At 34.0% G+C, this 25523-nt stretch overlaps 1 protein-coding gene across 1 annotated transcript in view; it reads left to right on the top strand.

Moving 5' to 3' along the window:
* gry (trafficking protein particle complex subunit 11 gry) overlaps positions 1-25523 on the top strand; it is a 550052-nt gene that overhangs the window by 359786 nt on the left and 164743 nt on the right. The window contains exon 20 of the mRNA XM_090404214.1: positions 14836-14893. Coding sequence (XP_090260340.1) covers positions 14836-14893 — 58 coding nt within the window. The remainder of the gene's footprint in view (positions 1-14835; positions 14894-25523) is intronic.

Raw genomic sequence — 25523 nt, 5'->3', positions numbered from 1 at the left:
TCTTTCCTCTCCCATTCTGTTAAGTAAACCCTGAGAGATTAGCTCTGCTAACACATTCCTGGATGCTAAGAATGTCAAATTCTTACCCAATATCCTCATTTTTAATATGATATTGCCATTGTTGGTATCTGTTCACAACCCAAATCTTTCTCAGGACTCTCATATCTGTGGTCTCTAGTCATTGGTCAAGTGTTTTATTTCTAAGCCATCTCTCAGATCCATAAGATAAAATGGGTTTGAACACTGTCTTGTATATAGCTAATTTACTGTTTTGACTAATTTCTCTCTTATTCCACATACGTTTATTCAGTTGACTTCCTACAATACCAGCTTTGTTGATTCTGTTGTCTACTTCCATATTTAATTTACTATCTTCACTGAAAATTGTGCTGCTTAAGTATCTGAAATGTTGTAGTTGATGTTTTCACTGTTTTTGCCTATTTTCTTTGGCTTGTTATTGTTGATTTTCATACCAACAATTTATTCGATTTATTCAGGAAATCTTGCAGACTCATACTAGATTTATTTAAAAGTATAACATCATCTGCATAAAGTAAAGAGCTGATATTAACTTCTCCAGTTTTGATATCAGGTTTAATATCATTTTTCTTCATAATGTGATCCATATAGATTATGAATAACAGAGGGGATAATGTTCATTTTTGTCTGACACCAGATTTAACATTAAACCATTTTCCTGTACATCCTTCAATTCTAACTGCTGGCTTACAACTCAAATTAAGATGAAGTATTGCTTGATATAATGCCCTATTGACATCATATGACTGTACCATTTCGAATAGCTTTTCTCTTGCACCTTGTCATGTGCCTTTTCAGGTCTACTATATAGGAATATAACAAAGATCGCTCTTTGTTATATTCCTATGATTTTTCAACTGTTTGTCGTAAAGTGAAAATCTTATTCTAACAGTCTCTATTTGGCCTGAATCCAGCTTTTTCTTCACCAAGCTTCCCTTCCACAATACTTCTCAACCATTTCTCAAGTATACTTGCATAAATCTTACCAGGAACACTTAGTAGGGAAATACCTCTGTAATTGTCGCATTCAGTTTTATTTCCCTTTTTATATATGGATACTATGAGAGCTGTATTCCAATCACCTGGAGTTTGTACGTCTATCCAGTCCTTCCGAACTATTCATTGCAGCCACTGCAAAACTTTTATACCTGCATATGTGAGCATTACTGGTGAAATATCATCTGCTCCTACTGTCTTTCCACATTTCAAGTTTTTGATGGCTTTTTCTACTTCAAGTATGGATATGTATTCCTGATTGCATGGCTGGTCACGGTTTTTTTTTACCACTGTGCTGTCAGTGATTGTTTCATTTAGCAATTTTTGAAGTAATTACTCCATACATCAAGGGTATCTTTTTCTCCAGTTTTCATGTCACTTTTATCATCTCTAATTCCTTTTACAGCACTCTTTCTACCATTTCTGAGCTTTTTCAATAGCCTTCAGAATATTTTGCCACCTTTCTGATATTTATTTTCAATGTTCTTGCCAAAGTCTTCCCATGACTTTTATTTAGCTAGTTTTACACAGTGTATAGCTTTCTTACATTTGTCTCTGTATTCTCTAAGAGCACAAGCTGACTTATTCACCAAAAACTTGTGATATGCTTTCTTCTTTTCCTTCACTGCCTCTTTAACATTCTATGTCCACAATGGAGTTTTGATTTTTCTATTCTTGCAGACAACCTCACCACGTGCCTCTCTGGCTGAATCAATCAGGACTTGCCACCGAATCTCCAAGGTTTGGTTCCTATTCTCAAAGTTTTTAATTTTTTCTTGTATAACGTTTGTGTATTTAGTCTACAGTTAACATCTGTTAACTGCTCAACTTTTATTCGTTTTAAATGTTTTCTTTAAATACTATCTTACATGTTCTTGCTTTCAGTAAGAAATTCAGTTTTATCCTGCTGAAGACTAAATGTGTGATCACTTCCAATTTCAAATCCTGTACATTCTAGTGTCCTGCACCAGTGAGAAAACATCACTATCAACAATAACGTAGTCAGTGAGACTTTTCTTATTCCTGGCCTCTTTTCTCCATGTGAATTTGTGCACATTTTTATGTTGGTACAATGTGTTAGTAATAACCATTCCATGTCCTGAGCAGGAATCCAACAGGTATTTGCAATTATTATTAGCTTTGCTCTTTTCTCCAGCTTTTCCAAAAGTATTTTTGTATGTCTGACGGTCATTTTCTACTCTATTTAGATCCCCAACAAGGACCATCTTTTCCTTTTTCATTGTGTCAGTTGCTTTCTCTAAAGCCTCAAAAAATTCCTCCACTTCTACCTTAGTAGAACCTACTGTGGGACCATAGTAACTGAACCATCGGAAACTGCACAAATAAGTCTCATTGTGCAGTTTCCGATTCTGTTATTTGCCTACGTTACTGTACTTGATATTGCCTGTCATTCAAGAAGATTCCTTTCTTGTTATTCTTGTCATTATATTCTTATTTCTGGAATTCATTATTAAACATATTTTGAGAATATAATGAAAGTAAATTTCTCTTCTTTTACATCTTCTCACACATAATAATTTTCTAGGTGCTTTAATGTTAATGTATACTAATATGTATATTTTATACTAAAGTTTCATTTTCCCATTTCATACTATATGCATTGAACATATGGTTAATATTTTTATATATATATCTTATTCTTCCTGATTTATGTTTACTCTTAGACCTGCACTTCACCTCACAGGTGTTTAAAACCATATTTGATGGAATAGATGACACCTGGGAATGCCTCATACATATGTGGCATTCCCAGGTGTTCACATTATTTTATCCAGTGAGTTGGACAAAATAATGTGAACAACTGAGGAATAGGCATATGTCTTTATTAATATGGTCTGGGACCACCATTTGTTTTTAATACAGCTGCCAACCATTTTGAAATAGATTCATTCAACTTTTTAATAGTCTCCAGTGGAATGTTCTACCATTCGCCAATCAGAATATCTGCCAGTTCCTTGAGAGATGTTGAAGCAGGGAATCTGCTTCTCACCCTGCTCTCCGAAATTGCCTAAATTGATTCAAAGATAATTCAAGTCAGGTGATTGAGCTGGCCAGGACAGATGTTGAAATTCTTCTCGGTGCTCCTTATATCAAGACTGAACTGTTTTGACTGTGTGTATGGGCACATTATCATCTTGAAAAATGGTATAATTTTTTGGAAACAACATTTGGACCATAGGATGCACCTGATCAGCCAGAATGTCCACGTACATGCTGGCAGTAACTTGATCATTTAGGATTGTGATTGACCCAGCCAAATACCAAGATATATATATATATAGTCACACAACTCATCACAGATCCACCCCTATATTTGACATTTGGAACCAGACAATCCAAATTGTACAATTCCTTGGGATTCTCCATACGTAAACCTGACCTGTTGTTGGGGATAAAGTAAATGCTGACTCATCGGACCATATCGCTCATTTCCAGTCATCAGCTGTCCATGTTTTGTGTTCCTGATACCATTTTTTTTTGTTATTTTGTACTGAATTCTGCAATTAAAGGTTTAGCAATTGCAAATTGTCCATGGACGTTCACTTTGTGAAGTTTTTGTGGAAATAGTCTTCAAGATAGATATTGATTTTCAGCTGTCACTTTTGCTGCAGTAATTCTGCATTGTTTGAACACAATTCTTGTTAGTGTTCAATGGTCCCTGTAATTCAGTTTCACTTTTTGGCCATTATTCTTCTTTGCTGATGAAGTCTTGCTATTCTTTGTGTACACAGTCATAACCATGGAGACTGTTGCTCTTGACACGCTGACCAATTGGGCTGTTCTGGTTGCAGATGCTTTTACTAAATGGGCTCCCGTTGGAAGTCTGTCAAGTCACTCATTTCACTGACACTCAGACTAACTGCTGCTGAACACAAGCATACTACCTAGAGAATGCAAAGAAAAAAAAGCAACAAACTATATTTATTATTTGTATTTTACAGTGTAGTGTTTTTGCTAATAACACACTGATAACATACATTAATAACACACACACACACACACACACAAACAAAAGAGAAAAAAGATTGTTAACAATGAGAGAAATGGAGGTTTCTATGTGACTATATACTTAAAATTTTTTATTTATTTATTTTTTTTTTTCATTTCTTTATCTCAAATTCTTATCCACTGATCCTTATTCCATTTGTAACTCAGCTCTCTTGTTCCCCTAACAACAATTATATAATTTCTTGACTTATTCTTACCATTTTTTTAGTCTCAACATCCCTGATATTAAATAATTTTTCATTTGCATGTTCTTAACACATCTCATAGTGGAGTGACAATTATGTAGAATATGACATATAATCACATATATGAGAAGTTATTTCCATTTCAGGCTAATTTTGAATTTTGTATTAATAACTGTGAAATTTTGGCATTGCTATCTTCCCTTATTTTAGTCTAAATGGTATTAATATGCTGTATGTTTACACCTTTTTGTTGGTAGAATTGTCATTTAAAAAAATTGCTTAATTAAATAACTATCTAAAGAAATTTTATTTCAAACTTTTAATTTTTGTTTCATTTAATGTACTGAGGAAATGTAAATAATATATATATATATATTTTTATAAAGAATTGAATGACTAGAACTGAGATTTAAGTAAAAGGTTTTAATATAAAAACACGACTAGTTTCGGCTTGTAACAGCCTTCATCAGATGACATTATAAAAGAAAGAAAAAACACTAAACACTGAAGGTTAAAAAAACTATGAACAACATAGAGAGTCTCTGTACATAATTAGCATGAAAATGTTATAGTTGTATTTAAAGCTGTTCTTTTGTTTGTTGCATTGTTGGGAGAGTGCGTGCTTGCAGCATCAAGTGAACGCCAGTACATGATTACAGCTGAATGACTATCTGGGAGGTTGTAGCTCAAGTTATTATTTAGATGAACAGGATTGAGTATGATTTCTCTAGATTCCACAATTTTTCTCTCTAGTTCATCGTTTCAATGGAAGATGTTAGTAGATTTTTCCCAGCAGACTTTGTGACTTTGGTTTTCATCATTAGGATTAGCCGAGAAAAGGACATGACTTGATAATGCACTGGTTCGCTGTCTCTTGTAAGTAATGTCCCTCATGTGTTCTTCCATTCACAATTCGACAGATTTGTCTGTCTGCCCAAAATAAGGAATATCACAATCGCACAATATTTTATATACACCAGGGTATTTGAGTTGATGATGATGACAAGGTTTTGGGTGGCTTATTAAGAAACGGATCTTTGGAAGTGGAGTGAACAAGGTTCTGATATTGTATTTTCTTAGAACTTTTTGCTAATTTATGTGAAACTGTACTTATGTAAGGAATAGATATATTGCCTTTGAATTTATTTGTTTCTTCTGAGTAATGTCTAGGAGGATTAAGAAGGAATTTTTCAATGATTCTCTTGTAATATCCATTAACTTCGAAAGAAGTTTTCAGATGGTTTATTTCTGTAAGAAGTTCATTTGGGTCATCCAGAAGAGAACAGGCTCTATGTAACAAGGTGGAAATTATTCCAAGCTTATGAGGAGGGAAGTGATGGGACTGACTATGCAGATATCTGTTGGTATGTGTGGGCTTTCTATATATCAGTATTTTGTGTTTACCAGAAGAGCGAGTCAGTTTGACATCAAGAAAAGGCAAGGTATTATCCGTTTCAAGCTCGGCAGTAAACTTAATACTTTGATGTCAGCTATTGAGATGTTCGAGGAAAACCATAAGGGAATCATGTCCATGGCTCCAAATAATGAAGACATCATCTACATAGCATTTCCAAACTTTAGGTGTTAAAATAAAGGTAGAGATAACAGTGCAAGTACAGGGGATAAAGGATTACCCATAATCCAGTCCATGATTTGTTTGTATATATTATCTTGAAATTTGAAGTAACCGGGCCTGATGCAATGTGTAAGCAAGGCTAACATTTTTTTGGATAACTTGTCCTTGAGTAATGGTAGGACTTCATCTGTCGGGACATTAGTGAACAAAGAAGTTATGTCCAAGCTGGCCATGATGTCATCTTCATTAACTGTAATATCCTTGATGTATGTAACAAATTCTGTAGTGTTCTTGATAAAGGATGGTGACTTGCCTGAAAAACATTTTAGGTATTTGGCAAGATATTTTGAAAGGTTGTACGTTGGAGAATTGATACCTTCTACAATTGGGCATAATGGGGTGTTCTCTTTATGAATTTTAGGAACATCATATATGCAAGGAATTAAAGGATGGGGAGAGCGTAGAGATAAGCGAATGTTTCGGGATAATTCAGTTGTTGTTTTTAACAAGTGTTTGTACGATTTTGAAGTTCACGAGTTGGATCTCTCTCTCGAGTATTGAGTAGGTATCATTATGTGGTAATTCAAGCATTTTATTCTGGTAATCTTCAGAGTTGAGGATGACTGTTGCATGGCCTTTATCCGCAGGAAGGATAATTATATCTCTGTTGTCTTTTAAACTTTTAATAGCTTTGCGTTCTGTTGAAGTAATGTTATCTGCAGTTAGTTTTGCGTTATTGATAATAAAGATTGATTATCAATATGTAGAAGTTTTGCAACTTGTGGAGGGAGAAAAGAGGTAGCTTTTTCTATTTTTGTAAGTAGTGTCTCCTTTGGTATTAATTTTGGGGAAGGAATAAAGTTTAGACCTTTACTAAGGATGCTTTTTTTCTACATCTGAACGTATATAAGAAGATTTGTTGATAACGACTTTGTCAGTATTGATGTGTGTTTTGAGAAGGTCCTATTATTTTGTATTCTTTTTAATGTTTCGAATTTACTTATAAGATTTACTTTGTTATTATATTGTATTGTGGCTGCTTGAGATTCACAGTATGTATTAAAGGTATGCCGACTTTCATTATCTAGAGATTCTTCCAGTTTCTCCATTATAGTTCTTTTTTTTATTGAAAAGAAAAGCGAGAGTTCGTTTAGTATCCAAGATTCTTTCAAACAGTAGGTCTAATTTAGCTTTATGATAGATTCTCCTCACACGTTCAGTTGTTATGTTTTCTTTAAAGCACATAAATTTAGGAAAGACAGCGTGAAATTTGCAATGTTTCAAGAAGACCATCTGTTGATGCTTAGTCCAATCCTCTTCAGTGTCTTGTTGAAGTTTCTTTATTATTAATAATAGAAGCCTCGTCATGAAGGTTATAAATGAAAGAATGATCATTAACTCGGTTAACCTACATATTTTATAAAGAATTGAATGACTAGAACTAATGATGAAGGCTGTTACAAGCCGAAACTAGTGATTTTATATTAAAACCTTTTTACTTAAATCTTGGTTCTAGTCATTCAATTCTTTATAAAAATATGTTAACCGAGTTAATGATCATTCTTTCATCTATAACCTTCATGATGAGAATTCTATTATTAATAATAAAGGAAACTTCAACAAGACACTGAAGAGGATTGGACTAAGCATCAGCAGGTTGGTCTTCTTGAAACGTTGCAAATTTCAACGCTGTCTTTCCTAAATTTATGTGCTTTAAAGAAAACATAACAACTGAACGTGCGAGGAGAATCTATCATAAAGCTAAATTAGACTTACTGTCTGAAAGAATCTCGGATACTAAACGAACTCTCGCTTTTCTTTTCAATAAAAAAAGAACTCATCATCATCATGCACATCAAGGATTTAGGCCTAGCATGGCCTGTTCCGGCCTTAGAATTCATCGTTGAATCGTTTAAGAGGACGTCCTGGTTTTCTTTTACCTAATGGCTTGTATTTTGAGGCGTGTTTTGGTAATCTTTCTGTTTTCATTCTTTGAACGTGTTCCATCCATTTATATTTATATTTTTTAATTTTTTCTATTACTGGTTCTTGGTTTAATTCTTTCATAATTTTTTCATTTCTTTTGTGATCAAATAGGGTATACTTTGCAGTTTTTCTCATAAACTTCATTTCTGCTTTTGTTAATCTTTGTTTGTCTTTTTGTTTTATTGTCCAGATTTCACTTCCATACATTAAGACTGGTAGGGCTAATGTATTGTATACTTTTAGTCGTCTGGTTTGTTTTTGAACTAGGTTTGGTTTAAATATAGAGTTAATTACACCTGTTATTTTTAAATATTTTGCAATTTTTACGTTTATATCTTTTTCATTTTCATATGTGATCGTACATCCTAGATAGTTAAATGAATTCACCTGTTCTAAGATCTTGTTATCTCTTACTATTTTAGTTCTTGCTTGATCTTGTCCTTGAAAGGCCATAGTTTTTGATTTTTCTGTTGATATTATCATAGCATAATCTTTGGATAGCTCATTTAGATCTAAAATAGCTTTCTATAGTTTATCTTCAGCGTTTGTAGTTATTATTTGGTCGTCGGCAAAGAGGAGAGTGTTTAAGTTCACTGTAGGAGAAAGTTTAATTCCTTGATGTAAGTTTTTATTCCATTTTATTATTATTTCATTTAAGTAGATATTAAAAAGAGTTGCTGAGAGGGGACATCCCTGTCGGACCCCTTGGTTTATCTCTCTCGTATATGATAGCTTGTGATTTAATCTTATTTGTATTTGATTATTTTCATATATACTTGTGATAGCGTTTAGGATATTATTTGGTATTTGTCTTCCTTTTAATATGTTAAATAATATGTTTCTTTTAACTTTGTCAAATGCTTTTTCAAAGTCAATAAATGCAATATGTGTTTCTAAATTGTATTCTCTTCTTTTCTCTATTATTAATTTTAGGCAAAAGGCCGGGTCTATACATGATCGTCCTTTTCTAAATCCATTCTGTACTTCTAAAATAAAGTTTTCGGAATATTTCTTAGTTTGCTATTTAAGATTCTGCTATATATTTTGTATTTTGTAACAGGAATTTAGTATACTGATACCTCTATAGTTTTAAGGGTCATCTCTATTACCTTTTTTAAAGATAGGAATCACAATTGCTTTTTTCCATTCTAATGGGGAGATACCAGTTGAATAAATTTTATTTAAAAATAATAAGAGTCTTTCTTTGAATCTAGTTCCTGCATATTTATATAGTTCTGAACCTAGTTTATCTTCTCCAGGTGATTTTCCATTTCTTGTTTCTTTCAGGCTAATTTCTAATTCTTCTTTAGTTATTTCATTTTCATTTTCATTAATTGTTTGTTATTGTCTTTTTTAAAATATTTGTCTGTCCACAATTCTGTGTGATAATTTAGAAATTCTTCTAATTTCAATTCAGTGTTTAATTTTATGTTTTCTTTGGTATCTGCATTTAAGTGTTTCAAAATTTTATATACATTGGGTCTTATTTTATATAAATCATGTTCTAAATTAGAAACAAATTTGTTCCATGATTCTCTGTCTTTTTCTGACTTCTCTTTTAGCTATGGCTCTTATTCTTTTATATTCTATTTCATCTTCTAATCTTTTACTGCTTAACCATTTGTGATAGGCTTCTTTTTTCTTTTTGATTATTTCTTTCATTGTATCATCCCAGATCTTCAGTTTTTTCCTTTTATTGAATTTTTTGGTCTTTCCTAAGCTTTCATTTGCTGCTGCTTCATTTAGTATCGTTTTTATATTAAGCCATTCTATTTCTATTTCTTCATTTTGTTTTATTTTGTCTAGATATTGGTTAATTCTTTGTTCATATAGCCATTGTACATTTGTCATTCAACAGTCTAGTTTTATAAACAAATGTTTCAATTTTTCTTTCTGTTCTTGTTACTTGTAACCATTTAGGTGGTAATCTTAATTTTATTTTAACAAGGAAGTGGTCACTGCTTATTTCATATCCTCTGTGAACTCTAATATCTAGTGAAAATTTTGATGTCTTTTCATTTAGTATAAAGTAATCTAATATTGATTTCCATCCTCTTGCTGCCCAAGTATATTTATGTATGTCTTTATATTTATAGAAGGAATTCATTATTTTTAGGTTATTATAAACTACAAAGTCAATCAATTTTTTTACCATTCCTGTTTAGAGTGTGTTCTCCATGTATTCCTATATTATTATTAATTTTCGTGTTTCCAATTCTTGCATTTAAGTCTCCTGCTAAAATTACATAATCATTTTTATTTATTTTATTATATATGTTTTGTACCTGATTATAAAAATCAATATTATCTTGTTCTCTTCCCTCTTCTGGGGCATATAAACCAATTGTTAAATAGCCTCTATCTATTTTTATTCTAGCTTCTATTATTCTTTCATTCCATAATTTATAATGTTTTAACTGTTTTGAAAGGGAGTTATGAATCCAAATCATATCTCTTTGGTCTCTGTCAACTCCACTGTATATCACATTAAAATTTTCAGATTTCATGGTTCCTTTTAATTTCTTTTTTGTTTCAGTTATTACTGCTATTTTAAAATTTCTTTCATTTAATAATTTGTCTAATTCTATTTCTTTATATGCTATTCCTCTTACATTCCAGTTTGCTATGTGTGTTATATTTTGTCGTTTCCATTTTTGTTTTACCTTTTCCATTTCAGAGTCGTTTCCTATGGATTCAATCCGATTATCTTTTTCTGTCAGCTTACTAGTAGAATTATGTTCTCCAAGTCAGGGGACTAGCCTGACGTGGACTTCTTCTTTGCAGAAGGCTTCTGAACTAGCCTTCTTCCGAATTTAAACCCATAGGAAGAATAGGGTATATTGAAGGGGGAAAGAGGATTATAGAAGAATTACAGTAAGGTTTATAGAGAGGGCATAGTTGTAAGGCCAGAAATGAAAAGACCCCATGGCCCTCGAGTACCCTAATAGCATAGGGGTCATAAAATAAGAAGAGTTGGCTAATAAGGCCTTATAGGAAAGATTAAAGTAAATGGATCTTCCTCAGAGTAGTAGAAGGAGAGGATATAGATCCAGCTAGGGGTCCATGGGAGTGCCGCTTCCCTTACAATCAAGATGATTGCCCCTTATGACCCTGTTGGTCCACGAGTCCTTATTCAGTATATTCGGACCATCCCACCATATACACACACACACGCGCACACACACACACACACATGGTGGGATCCCCTATCCGCCATGCAGGGGACGTGCTCTCTAGAGGTTACAGGGTCCCTCGAGAGTAAAAAAGAACTATAACGGAGAAACTGGAAGAATCCATAGATAATGAAAGTTGGCATACCTTTAATACATACTGTGAATCTCAAGCAGCCACAATACAATATAATAACAAAGTAAATCTTATAAGTAAATTCGAAATATTAAAAAGAATACAAAATAGGACCTTCTCAAAACCACACATCGATATTGACAAAGTCGTTATCAACAAATCTTCTTATATACGTTCAGATGTAGAAAAAAGCATCCTTAGTAAAGGTCTAAACTTCATTCCTTCCCCAAAATTAATACCAAAGGAGACACTACTTACAAAAATAGAAAAAGCTACCTCTTTTCTCCCTCCACAAGATGCAAAACTTCTACGTATTGAATCAATCTTTATTATCAATAATGCAAAACTACCTGCAGATAACATTACTTCAACAGAACGCAAAGCTATTAAAAGTTTAAAAAACAACAGAGATATAATTATCCTTCCTGCGGATAAAGGCCATGCAACAGTCATCCTCAACTCTGAAGATTACCAGAATAAAATGCTTGAATTACTACATAATGATACCTACTCAATACTCGAGAGAGAGAGAGGTCCAACTCGTGAACTTCAAAATCGTACAAACAACTTATTAAAAACAACAACTGAATTATCCCGAAACGTTCGCTTATCTCTACGCTCTCTCCATCCGTTAATTCCTCGCATATATGGTATGATAAATTTAGTTTTATCCTTTATCCAAGTGTGAGCAAACAAAGTTTGTGCCTGAAAGTATCTTCAGGACTGGGGTAAGGTGATACAACACCAGGGAAACTCCTTGCAAAGGTGGAGCAAGCCACCAACTCTCCTATCTCAGTATCTCCCATAATGCAAAACACATCTCCTTGCGGATATGTCTAATGTTATGCATTAAGGGAAGGGCCACTACCCAAACTAGTTTCGACCTTTATTGAGGTCCCTTCAGTGGGAGCCAGACCCAAGTGGAGATACCAGGCAGAAGCATTAGCAGGTCATCTCTACTATAGGAGTTGCCAAATGGTGTGCCACCCTTTTTTAATAAATTACTCTGGATTTAGAGAAAGATGTTGAAAGTGTTTATTTTTCACTTGGTTAGAGTATAATAAATTTAGTTTAATCCTTTATCCAAGTGTGAGCAAACAAAGTTTGCCATCGAAACTAGTCTGGGTAGTGGTCCTTCCCTTAATGCATAACATTAGACATATCTGCAAGGAGATATGTTTTGCATTATGGGAGAGACTGAGATAGGAGTGTTGGTATCTTGCTCCACCTTTGCAAGGAGTTGCCCTGGTGGTGTACCACCTTACCCCAGTCCTGAAGATACTTTCAGGCGCAAACTTTGTTTGCTCACACTTGGATAAAGGATTAAACTAAATTTATTATACTCTAACCAAGTGAAAAATAAACTTTCAACATTTTCGCATATATGGTGTTCCTAAAATCCATAAAGAGAACACTCCATTACACCCAATTGTAGAAGGTATCAATTCTCCAACGTACAACCTTTCAAAATATCTTGCCAAATACCTAAAATGTTTTTCAGGCAAGTCGCCATCCTTTATCAAGAACACTACAGAATTTGTTACATACATCAAGGATATTACAGTTAATGAAGATAACATCATAGCTAGCTTAGACATAACTTCTTTGTTCACTAATGTCCCAACAGATGAAGTCCTACCATTACTCAAGGACAAGTTATCCAAAAAAATGTTAGCCTTGCTTACACATTGCATCAGGTCCCGTTACTTCAAATTTCAAGATAATATATACAAGCAAAATCATGGACTGGCTTATGGGTAATCCTTTATCCCCTGTGCTCGCACTGTTATCTCTTCCTTTATTTTAACACCTAAAGTTTGGAAATGCTATGTAGATGATGTCTTCATTATTTGGAGCCATGGACATGATTCCCTTATGGTTTTCCTCGAACATCTCAATAGCCGACATCAAAGTATTAACCCTTTCTGACCTGAATTTTTTTTTCCAAGTGAAAAAAAAAATTTCTTTCTATTTATTTTGTCTTTAGGTCTAAAAAAGGAAGAGTATCAAGTATTTTGATGAAAAAAAATACATTTCAGGATATCAAGTATTTTGATGAAAAATATATTTCGGGATAGGAATTATGTCCGACTGAATCCATATGGAATCATTATATTCTGGTAGCAAATATTCAATATTCAACTTCTGAGCTTATACTCTATAATGCAATATATGCATATTATTCTACTAAGTCATAAAAACCGATATTCAACTTCTAAGCTTATACTCTATAATGCAATATATGCATATTATTCTATTAAATCATAAAATTATTCTACTAAGTCATAAAAACTGATATTGGTAAGATTTATATGTATAATATGCATATTATTCTACTAAGTCATAAAAACCGATATTGGTAAGATATATACGTATATATTACATACCTATTATTATATTAAAATAATGGAACTACGATGTACGATACCAATTGGAATCATTTGCCACATACTATGGGCTACGAAAGGCATGACAGTTAGTGATTCCAAATGGAATCACTAGGGCAGAAAGGGTTAAGTTTACTGCCGAGCTTGAAATGGATAATTCCTTGTCTTTTCTTGATGTCAAACTGACTCGCTCTTCTGGTAAACTTATATAGAAAGCCCACACATTCCAACAGATATCTGCATAGTCAGTCCCATCACTTCCCTCCTCATAAGCTTGGAATAATTTCCACCTTGTTACATAGAGCCTGTTCTCTTCTGGATGACCCAAATGAACTTCTTACAGAAATAAACCATCTGAAAACTTCTTTCGAAGTTAATGGATATTCCAAGAGAATCATTGAAAAATTCCTTCTTAATCCTCCTAGACATTACTCAGAAGAAACAAATAGATTCAAAGGCAATATATCTATTCCTTACATAAGTACAGTTTCACATAAATTAGCAAAAGTTCTAAGAAAATACAATATCAGAACCTTGTTCACTCCACTTCCAAAGATCCGTTTCTTAATAAGCCACCCAAAACCTTGTCATCATCATCAACTCAAATACCTTGGTGTATATAAAATATTGTGTGATTGTGATATTCCTTATTTTGGGCAGACAGATAAATCTGTCGAATTGCGTATGGAAGAACACATGAGGGACATTACTTACAAGAGATGGCGAGCCAGTGCATTATCAAGTCATGTCCTTTTCTCGGTTAATCCTAATGTTGAAAACCGAAGTCACAAAGTCTGCTGGGAAAAATCGACTAACATCTTCCATTGCAACGATGAACTAGAGAGAAAAATTGTGGAATCTAGAGAAATCATCCTCAATCCTGTTCGTCTAAATAATAACTTGAGCTACAACCTCGCAGATAGTCATTCAGCTGTAATCATGTACTGACGTTCACTTGATGCTGCAAGCACGCACTCTCCCAACAATGCAACGAAAACGAAAGAACACCTTTAAATACAACTATAACATTTTCATGCTAATTATGTACAGAGACTCTCTATGTTGTTCATAGTTTTTTTAACCTTCAGTGTTTAGTGTTTTTTCTTTTTTCTTTCTTTTATAATGTCACCTGATGAAGGCTGTTACAAGCCGAAACTAGTCATGTTTTTATATTAAAACCTTTTTACTTAAATTTCGGTTCTAGTCATTCAATTCTTTATAAAAATATGTATGTTCACCAAGTTAATGATCATTCTTTCATATATATATATAAATATATATATATATATATATATATATATATAAAAATGCATTTTAATTTCTTTTTTAGAATGAACTGTCCTCAACATATGGTATTTTCAAAATTAAGTGTTCTTTTTAATAATTCAGTGAGTATTACACATTCATTGTTATTACTTATTGTGATCCCCACCCCACAATATATATATTCAATTCTTATGGAACAAACTTAAGTTGAATAGTTTGTTTTAGTGGACAGTTTTGCTGTTTTGAATTTTTTTTTTTTTAGAATAGAGCTGATGCTTTGAGACTTTGACCAGGACTTTTTTTTTGATAATTTTTTATAGTGAATGGAGTTGCTATAATGTTCACTAGTGAGAATTAAATGTTTTTATATGTTTGAATTTTTATAGTTATATATATCATTCTCAGCAACCTGTATGTGAATTTCATAGTGTTAGTTATTTTTCCATATTTTTAAAATAATTGTAAATTGTGAACAATACTTAAATTTAGAAATGAAGGAAAAAAAAAACATCAAAGCTGCAATGAAGAAAAACAGTAATTAATATAACTAATACTTCAGAATAGCATCATCAGAGGAAAAAAAAATAATGCACTACCATATACATGCAGGCACAATTATCAAGTTTGCAAAAAAAAAAAAAAAAAAAAAAAAAAAAAAAGAAAGAGAGAAAGAAAACTGTGAAATCTAATTTTAATAGGCATCCTCTTTGGATATCCTGATAGACTAGGTCATTTAACTAAGTCTTTAATAAGATAAAGAGCCAAGAGGCTATTTTTCCGGCAGCGTAAATTAAGTTAAGGGAATTATAAATCCCTCATTATTTTAAAGCCGGATACGAAACTCGATGATCGAAATCTAAGAGTTTGATGCCGAAGAACTATTGGCGAGTCCAAGTGTAAGTCAACACCTGGGTGGTACAACACTAGGGCAACTTAGAGCAAAGGTGGAGCAAGCTCCATCACTATCCTTAATATTTTCTCATAATATAAAACGCAGCTCCTTTTACATTATGAGGAGAGGTCACCATCCAGACCGGTTTTGACGTTTATTAAGGTCTCATCAGTGAGGAGGTAGACCTGGTTTAAGTGAACCGAACTCCAGGTCTACCTACTCACTGATGAGACCTCAATAAAGATTGAAACCAGTCTGGATGGTGACCTCTCCTCATAATGTAAAACAGTAATACATCTCCTAGGAGCTCTGTTTTATATTATGAGAAAATATTAAGGATAGTGATGGACCTTGCTCCACCTTTGCTCTGAGTTGCCCTAGTGTTGTACCACCCAGGTGTTGACTTACGCTTGGACTCCCCGATAGTTCTTCGGCATCAAACTCTTAGATTTCGATCTCCGAGTTTCGTATCCGGCTTTAAAATAATGAGGGATTTATTATCCCCTTAACTTAATTTACGCCGCCAGAAAAATAGTCTTTTGGTTCTTTATCGTAGTAATAATAATATATGGGTACACTGGTCTGACAATTCGTTAGTAGGAGTATATGTAAGTTCGGTTCACTTAAACCTTGGTATTATCCAGGTCTACCTACTCACTGATGAGACCTCAATAAAGGTCGAAACCGGTCTGGGTAGTGACTTCTCATAATGTAAAACAGTAATGCATCTCCTAGGAGCTATGTTCTACATTATGAGAAAATATTAAGGATAGTGATGGAGCTTGCTCCACCTTTGCTCTAGTGTTGTACCAGCCAGGCGTTGACTTACACTTGGACTTGCCGATAGTTCTTAGGCATGAAACTCTTAGATTTTGATAGATTTCGATCTCCGAGTTTCGTATCCAGCTTTAAAATAATGAGGGATTTATTATCCCCTTAACTTAACAGTCTTTAAATCATCATCATCAAATTCTTGATGTGTTCCCTTGGGGGGGGGGGGGGGGTATACAGGATAATTATGATAGTACTACATGAAAAAGTTACACCATTACTAATTTCTGATCAACAGTTTTCCTCCAAATTTATCAGTTATCTGTCAAGAATATTATCAGATCTTATATATATTTCTGTCTTTTAAGGCACTTTTTACTGTATCAACCCATCTACATCTTGGTCTTCCTCTGGGGCTTTTCCCTGCCAATCTGGCAAAGAACACTTGTTTTGCTAATCTTTCCTCTCCCATTCTGCTTAAGTGACCATACCACCTGAGATTAGCTGTACTAACATATTCCTGAATGCTAACAATGGCATGTTCTTTCCTAATATCCTCATTTCTAATGTGATATCTCCATTGATGCCATCTGTTCACTCTACTAATCTTTCTCAGAGCTCTCATATCACAGTCTCCAGTCTTTGTTGATCAAGTGTTTTATTTCTAACCCAGCTCTCAGATCCATAAGTTAAAATTGGTGTGAACACTGTCTTGTATACAGCTAATTTAGTGTTTTGACTAATTTCTTTCTTATTCCATATGAATTTATTCAGCTGACTTCCTACCAGCTTTATTAATTCTGTTGTCTGTTTCCATATTTAATTTACCATTTTCACTAAAACTTGTGTCTGAATTGCTGAAGTGTTTTACTTGTTTTCTAAGTTCACATTTCAGGATACAGTTGATGTTTGCAATGTTCCTGCCTATTTTCATTGTCTTTGTCAGTATAAGGTGATGTACAACACAATCTTTAAATTAGTCTCCTAAATTTTGTGTAATTTGAGGCATTAGTATTTATTTAAGTTATAAGAGCGTTTTAATTCTAAAGTTGACGTGAAAACCTTTCAGATTTATATCTATTTCAGTGCAGATTGTAGTTTTGATTCTCTGTGGGTATTCAGAACTCAGTATGCTAGACCATACCATAGGTAGTTGTTGCGAATGTGTATTTTATATTCATTCTGGTGGATGTTAAGTTTTCCCATTTTCATTCTCCAAAATAGGCAAAGTAATCGAAACACATACACAATTAATGGACAGTATATTGCTGGCCTCATAGATTTAGTTGCTTTGGCCATAATTTAAAACAACAGTTGTCCTAACTTCATCAACGCAGGCTAATTTTGCATAAATATGGTACACAAATAGATTCTGCAGAGCAGAAGATTTGAAGACATGGAGGCATTATATGTGAACAGTAGTACTTTGGCAATATTGTTTATTCCATTTCCTATCCTAGCATCCCATATACTGAGATAAGAAATGGATTTACTGTAATCAGGGAAGGGATTGGTATTTTTTTTTTTTATCAGATTTGCAGAGTTATAGCAATTGGTGAAAAGTTTGTGTTGTATCATGTCTTTGCATGATGAGTTTTTACAACAGTTTTTATGATATTATAAAAACAAATGGTTCTAGACTTATTTTCTAATATTTTAATGATGTTAATATTAACATTATTAAATACTATTAATAATGTTAATGGTATCCTGACAGGCAGAAAACCATTACGAAAACATTGACAAGTGTTTCCATAGTGGATAATGTGTAGATCAAGTAACATTCTCTGTTTAGTTAGAAATGACCTGTATTAGATTATCATTGCTGACATGACAAACCATATCTTGGGATAATACAAGGACTTTTCAAATGAAAATGAGTTTAATGGTCTCATACAGAGGTGACAGGGATTTGTTTTGTAGATAACTCAGATTTTTCATTCAGCAAACAGCACACAGTCTGAGAATATATGATTAGACAAAAACATGAGGAGCCACTATAGCTCAAATGTAAGGATGAAAGAATAACAGATATGGTTCTGCACCAGAAATTGCAAGGTAAAGCTTGAATTTATGGTTAAAATACCATGGAGCCTGTCTAGGGATAGAATCAAAATGAGGGACTCGAATTAGGGACTGTAAAATAAGTGCTGTAGCTAAAAAAAGGTGCTTACTGAACAGGAGGTTAACCTGAAGTTTTTTTCCCTTCCCAATATAATAATCAACCTGGACAATAGCAGAGATAGACTGAAAAGCATAATTGATATACAGCAATCCCTCGGTTAATGCACCTCCAATTAGTGCGCCATTTTGTTTCCATAACCAAATTCAATTAGTGCACCTATATACATCTTAAAAATAAATGTTACAGATTTAAAAAATTTTTCTCTCTGTACATCTTTTTGGCTAACTATTTTAAAAAAAGACACTCATCAGGATGAAATAATTTATCTACCGATTTAAAACATTTCACAAAGTGAATTTTAATGGCGTACTACACTATTTTTATGTACACTGTGTTCCAAATTTACTGCCAAAATGTAATTCACAGAGCCTTTTGATGATCATATCTCGTCCCTCCTTTGCAACTGTTTTCCTTAATTTTTTAATTTAAAGTATTTTCCCAGCCTTTCATCATGAGTAAAAGAATTAGTGAGCAAAAAAGTGGAAGTGTGAAAATTATTCGAAAAGTAATCTCATTGGAAGAAAAACTTGGAATAATAAAGAAAAATTAACAAGGCGAGTCCAGAGCAAAGATAAGATAAGAACACAAAAATGGATGAATCAACTATAAGAGCAATTTTAAGCAAAGCTGCTGAATACAAAGGTAAGACTGCTTCAAGTTCATTATGCATGCAGACCACTCGAAATCAAAGTATTATAATGATTGAATTAGAGAAACTTCTTTCTACACGGATCGAAGATTGTAACCAAAAACAGATCCTACTAAACACTGACTTTATTAAATCAAAAGCATTAAGTCTTTTTACAACCTTGAAAGAAAGAGCTACCAATAATGGAAAAGAAGAAGAATTCCACACTATTGCTGGGTGGTTTGAGCGTTTCAAAAAAGAGAAATAGCCTACATAATGTTTGAATCACAATCAAAGCTACAAGTGCAGATAACGAGGTGATGACAAATTATCCAGAGATTTTGAAGAAAATTGTGGAAGGGGGGGGGGGGGGACTATTGTGACTAACAAATATTTAATGTCGATGAAATCTTTTTTGGAGCGAATGCCTTCCAAGACTTTTCTGGCCAAATCATTGAAATCTCAGTCTGGTTATAAAGTCTCATAGTCGAATGACATTTCTGCTGGCAATATGCGAGCCGTTTGCAATCGCATTCTTCCACATTGTGCAAAATGATTTTAGAGGCTTTTCAAATGAATCTAAGTTAATTAAATCTCATTCTGAGGAATTGGGTGATTCCGCCCTGTAAAATTTAGATGCACAGCGTGAAGATCCTGAAGAATATGAAGAAAATTTAATCGCTGACAAGCCCAAAGAGATTTCACAGAAACAATTTGAAAATGTTCGTACAATCGAAGTTTTTAAGCAGCACTGATGAAGAGAGAAGCAATGAAATTTGCAGAAGAGCAGAAGAGGCAATAGGGCCAACCCTCAGTTGTATGCACGAAACAGAATGCCTGCCAAACTACTTTAGCTCAATTCTTTGTTAAGAAGTAGAATAATAAATTGATATTCTGAATATGTTTTATTGTCTATCAGCTTCATGGTTTTCCTTTAACTAGGCCCTGAGATATACCCTAATTCTTTTATAAAAAAATAAGGGTCAAAAAAGAAATTGAGGAACGAATTATACTTTTTCCCATAGGTTATTATATTCGATTAGTGCATTTCCAATTAATGTGCCTGTTTTAAAGAACGCATTAGCCACATTAATCGAGGGATTGCTGTATACTACTACCACTACTACTCCTTGGCATTACAGTCCATTTAGGACCTGGGCCTATCTCAGGATAGCCTTCCATTCTTCATGATTTTGTGCCTTGTTTCTCTAGTTCTTTATTCTCATTTTCTTTAAATCATCCTCACATCGTCAAGCTATCTCCTTTTTGGTCGTCCTCTGGGCCTAGATCCACCTGGTCCAGACATGAAGACCTTTTTTACTGCTCTGTCATCCTCCATTCGCTGAATGTATCCTACCCATCTCAGTCTTCTCACCTTTATTTCACTAATAATATCCACTTCATTGAATTTTTCCATTTTTTTTTTGTTATTCCCCACTCTCCCAAGTCCATTCTCATTAATTGGCCAAAGATCTTTCTTAATACCTTTGGTTCCCATATTTGTAATCAGTTTTATCTCTCTGTATCATTGTCCATGTTTCACAGCCGTACAAAAGTACAGGTTTGAGGATTACTTTATATAGCTGGATTTTACTTTTTATCGAAATCAAATTAGATTTTAATAGTGGTTGAATACTATAAGTTCTATTTGCAGCAGCTATTCTATAGGTAATTTCAACTAACACATCATTACTTTCTGTTATTACTGAACCCATATATTTCAACTGCTGGACTCATTCAAAGGTTTCTTCATCTACTGTGAAACTTTAGCTGTTTCCAAATTTTTGTTTATCTCTAGCAACAATTAACTATTTTGTTTTAGTTTTGTTTGTTTGTTGTCCCATTTTCTTTGCCTCCTCCCTAATTTGTCTATAACCTTCTTTGAGGCTTCTCTCAGTCTTTCCAATACAGTCCACATCAACTGCAAAAGCCAAAAGCTGTAGACTTTTATTCATAATAGTTCCACCTCTGTTTATGATTACATTTCATATTACCCTTTCAAGGCATAGGTTGAAAAGCATTGTTGATAGTTGATCTCCTTGTCGTAATCTTTTGGTAATCCTGAACTCTGGTGTGAGTTCACCCTGTATTTGCACTCTACACATGGTATTTCTGAGTGTCATTTTAACTAATCTTATCAATTTTGGTGGAATTTGGAATTCCTTCATGACTTTGAATAGCTTATCTCTATTGATGTTATCATAGGCTTGTTTAAAGTCCACAATGAATGGTGCAGATTGATATTGAACTCATAGCATTTTTCCATTATAGTTCATACTGTAAAAATCTGGTCTGTTGTTGATCTACCATACCTAAAGCCACATTGGTAGTCGCCCAGTGTTTTTTTCTATAAAGGGTTGCAATCTAGTTGCCAGTATCCTTGCAAATATTTTGTAAATCACTGCTAACAGTGATATTCCTCTATAATTTTGGCATAGAGACTTGTCATTTTTCTTATGGATAGGAATGATAATAGCAATGTTTCCATTCAGTAGGCATAGACTCAGTTTCCCATACCTCTGACAAGCACTCATGTATTTTGATTAATAGTGATTGCCCACAGTATTTTAATAACTTGACTGGTATTCCATCTTCACCAGGTGCTTTATTATTTTTCATTCTCGTTAGGGCTAATTCCACCTCATGTAATTCTGGTGCTTCCTCTGTCTCAGCTTTTCTCATACTTGCCAGGGTTCGTTAAACTCATCTTCTTTTGGAACGTTATTTTCCAAGCTTGTTTTGTCCTGAAGGAGATCTTCAAAACATTCTGCCCACCTTCTCAAAATGTCCTTCTTTCCACTGAGCAAGTTGGTCGGCAAAGGTTGGTCGATTGGTAGAGCCTCTGCTACTAATGGCTCAGTTAAGTAAGTTTGAGCGCTGTTAGTAGTTGGAAGGGGACCAATCGTTTGATGCTGTTGGCACACTCTCCCTCGATGAGTCTTTGGACTCCCTGGAGGTGTCAAATAATAATAATAATAATAATAATAATAAAAGTTGTCTCACAGTCTCTGCAGAAAGTTCTTGGTTGAAATCCATCTTTAATTTCCTTGATCTAATTATACATGTTCTTAATTTGTCCTGTACTCTTCAAAATCTCAATTTCATTTAGCCTTGCCTTTTCCCATTCATGCTTCTTTCTTCTACACATCTTTTTGTCTTGTTTTGGCTGTTCTCATTTCATTCTCATTTGCTCAAGTTTTCCATTCAAGCATCTTTAGACGAGCTGTATTTCTGTCTTCAACACATTTTCTACATTCCAAGTCATACCAATCATTTCTTTTATCATTGTTTCTGAATCCCAGGACTTCTTCAGCCACTTTAGTAATTTTATTCTTGATCCTTTTCCATTTTTTATCTATAGTCATATCATTTGTTTCATCCTCTTTTTCTTCATTTATTTCTTCTCTCAATCTTTCATTCATATTTTTGTCTGATTTTTCCATCTTTTAATTTTTGGATGTCATATCTTGGTGTTCTCCTTCCTCTAACCTACCTTATTAATTTTTATCCTTTGTTTATATTTAATTCTTAACAAGTAATGATCCGTATCACAATTCGCTCCTCTAAAACTTTTTACATCAATGATATCTGTCATATGTCGTCTATCAATCATCGCATGATCTATCTGATTTTCCGTTATTCCATCTGCTGATCTCCAGGTAACTTTATGTACTTTTTTATGTGGAAAACAGGTTGTACATACGATCATATTTTTGCCACTTTGCAAAATCAACTAGTCTCATGCTATTGCCATTTTCATTACTTTCTTTGTGTACACTATCTCTTCCAGTTGTTGGTCGGAAGGTCTCTTCCTTTCCTATTTTGGCATTCATGTTTCCTACAACCATTTTAACATCATGTTTCGATACCTGATCATGTATCTTCTCCAATATTTCATAGAAATTCACCTTGTCACAAGAGTCCTCATTTGGTGTGTGTGCACATATACGTGAAATATTGGACATCTTAAACTTTATTCTCAGTACACAAAGTCGTTCATCGACTAGTCTAAAATCAAGAACCAAGTGTTTCCATTTATTATCAACCAAGAATGCCGTACCAAAGGCTTTTTGATCTCTTCCACTGTAAAAAATAGTATGTATTCTGGTATCAAATATGCTTCTTCCTTTCCATCTCACCTCCTGCAATGCTGTTATTCACACTCTATATCTCTGTAGTTCCTCACACAGTCGCTTTTCAGTGCCCCTGGTCTGTTCAGGCTCAAGACATTCCAGCTTCCAAACCAATATTTATAATCCTTTTTTTGTTGTCCAGGTCGTTCTGTGAAGTCCATCTGATTAATTTTCCTTTTGACTTTCTTAACAAGCTGAGTTTACAGGGCAGGGTTGTTAGCCCTGCACCCAGCCTTACAAGAAGGAACCTGGCTATACTCCCCAAAACTGGGTACCCATTTTAGTCGCCTTTTACGACATGCATGGGCTACATTGGAACTATTCTTTAACCCTGATCACCATACAGGGTGTATATATATATATGTAAAAAGTTTTTACCTTGAGTATAATATACGTTAAAGATACCAAGCTATTTTAAACCTGGTTTTAATCCAATTCCCAAGTAAGCAAACAGACAAATAAGTCAAGTTTGCACCTGGAAGTAGTGCAAGTCTAGCTGACTCTGCACATACTGCACATTTGCCTTTAATACAAAGCATCATACATCTCCTCCAGGAGATGTGCTTTGCATTAAGGGTAAATATTAAGATTAGTGATCAGAGCTAATACTACTTTTACCGTGAGTTGCCTTGGTCTTGCACTATGTGCAGGGTCAGCTAGACTTGCAACACTTGACTTGTTTGTCTGTTTGCTTACTTGGGAAATGGAGTAAATAGCTTGGTATCTTTAACATTTATTATACCCAAGGTAAAATACTTTCTACATTTATATTTCCTCCTGAGATTTTTATTTAATAAGGTTAAAACACCTTATGGTAACTTGTTCTGGTAAAATACTTATAAGTTCTGTATTACTAAAATCTTGGTATTTCTAGCCTGGTTCCCACTGATGAGACCTCAATAAAGGTCGAAACCGGTCTGGGTAGTGGCCCCTTACCTTTAATACAAAGCATCATACATCTCCTCCAGGAGATGTGCTTTGCATTAAGGGTAGATATTAACATGTTCGCTGCCACGCTACTTCGGCATAGTCTGTTCCTGTACGCTAAGCAATTTCACTTCTTCAAGGTCAGTAGGGTACTCTCGTTGTCGGCGGTCAGCGTCATATGAATATACTTGTAGTTGGCTTGTGCAGAGCATATACCATCTATGAGAATACACAGTTTTGATGCTAGCTCCACAAGTCAAGCATTTTCACTGCTTCAAGGTCAGTACGGTAATCTCGTTGCCGGTGGTAAGCGTCATACGAGTATACTCATAGCTGGCTTGTGTAGCTGATTTACCAACTACAAGTATACTCGTAGTTGGCAGCGAACATGTTAAGATTAGTGATCAGAGCTTATTCTACTTTTACCATGAGTTGCCTTGGCCTTGCACTATGTGCAGGGTCAGCTAGACTTGCAACACTTGCAGGCACAAACTTGACTTGTTTGTCTGTTTGCTTACTTGGGAAATGGAGTAAAACCAGATTTAAAATAGCTTGGTATCTTTAACATATATATATATATATATATATATATATATATATATGGGGGGGGATCAAATGTTGGAAGAATGTGACCAAATGGCAAAAACATCTTGGTTACACAATATATTGTACATTACAAGAAATTATATTATTGTTTTAATCCTTTACACAAGCTTAAGCAAAGTTTGCTCATGAAGTATCTTCACAACTAGTCTCTGCTTCTATATAGAGACTGCTGACCCTGACTCCACATGAATTGCCTTAGTAACCCATAATGTAAAGCACACTTCATTTCAAACATATATATTGTTGTGTAATATGGGAAGGGTCACTATCCAGACAGTTTCAACATTTATTGAGGTAAAAACAACCAAAAGACCAATTGAAACTACAGATGACTGGTACCCAGGGGATAAGCCTTTTGCAAGTTAACCACATTGAGTTGGTTACCCTTCACTAGCCAAGGCTGGAATGCTCTCCAGTCATCTTTGCAGTTCACTATAAGACCACAGTAAACTAAAAGGATGGAACAGTGTGAAAAACTTTTATATTAAGAATACACAAAATTTTATCAACTCCTGAAAATATTGCATAATGGAGGTTGTTTGCATCAACTTGGCGAAAATTTGGTATCTCCTAAGATGCTTCTTTCTAAATATAAAAATTTTCAGACTAA

Source organism: Typopeltis vanoorti, chromosome 2 (genome assembly GCF_054136105.1).
Source record: "Typopeltis vanoorti isolate ZY-2024b chromosome 2, IOZ_Tvanoo_1.0, whole genome shotgun sequence".
Taxonomy (NCBI): Eukaryota; Metazoa; Arthropoda; class Arachnida; order Uropygi; family Thelyphonidae; genus Typopeltis; species Typopeltis vanoorti.
Note: the sequence above shows the minus strand (reverse complement) of the source record. Positions and strands in the feature narration are given on the sequence as shown.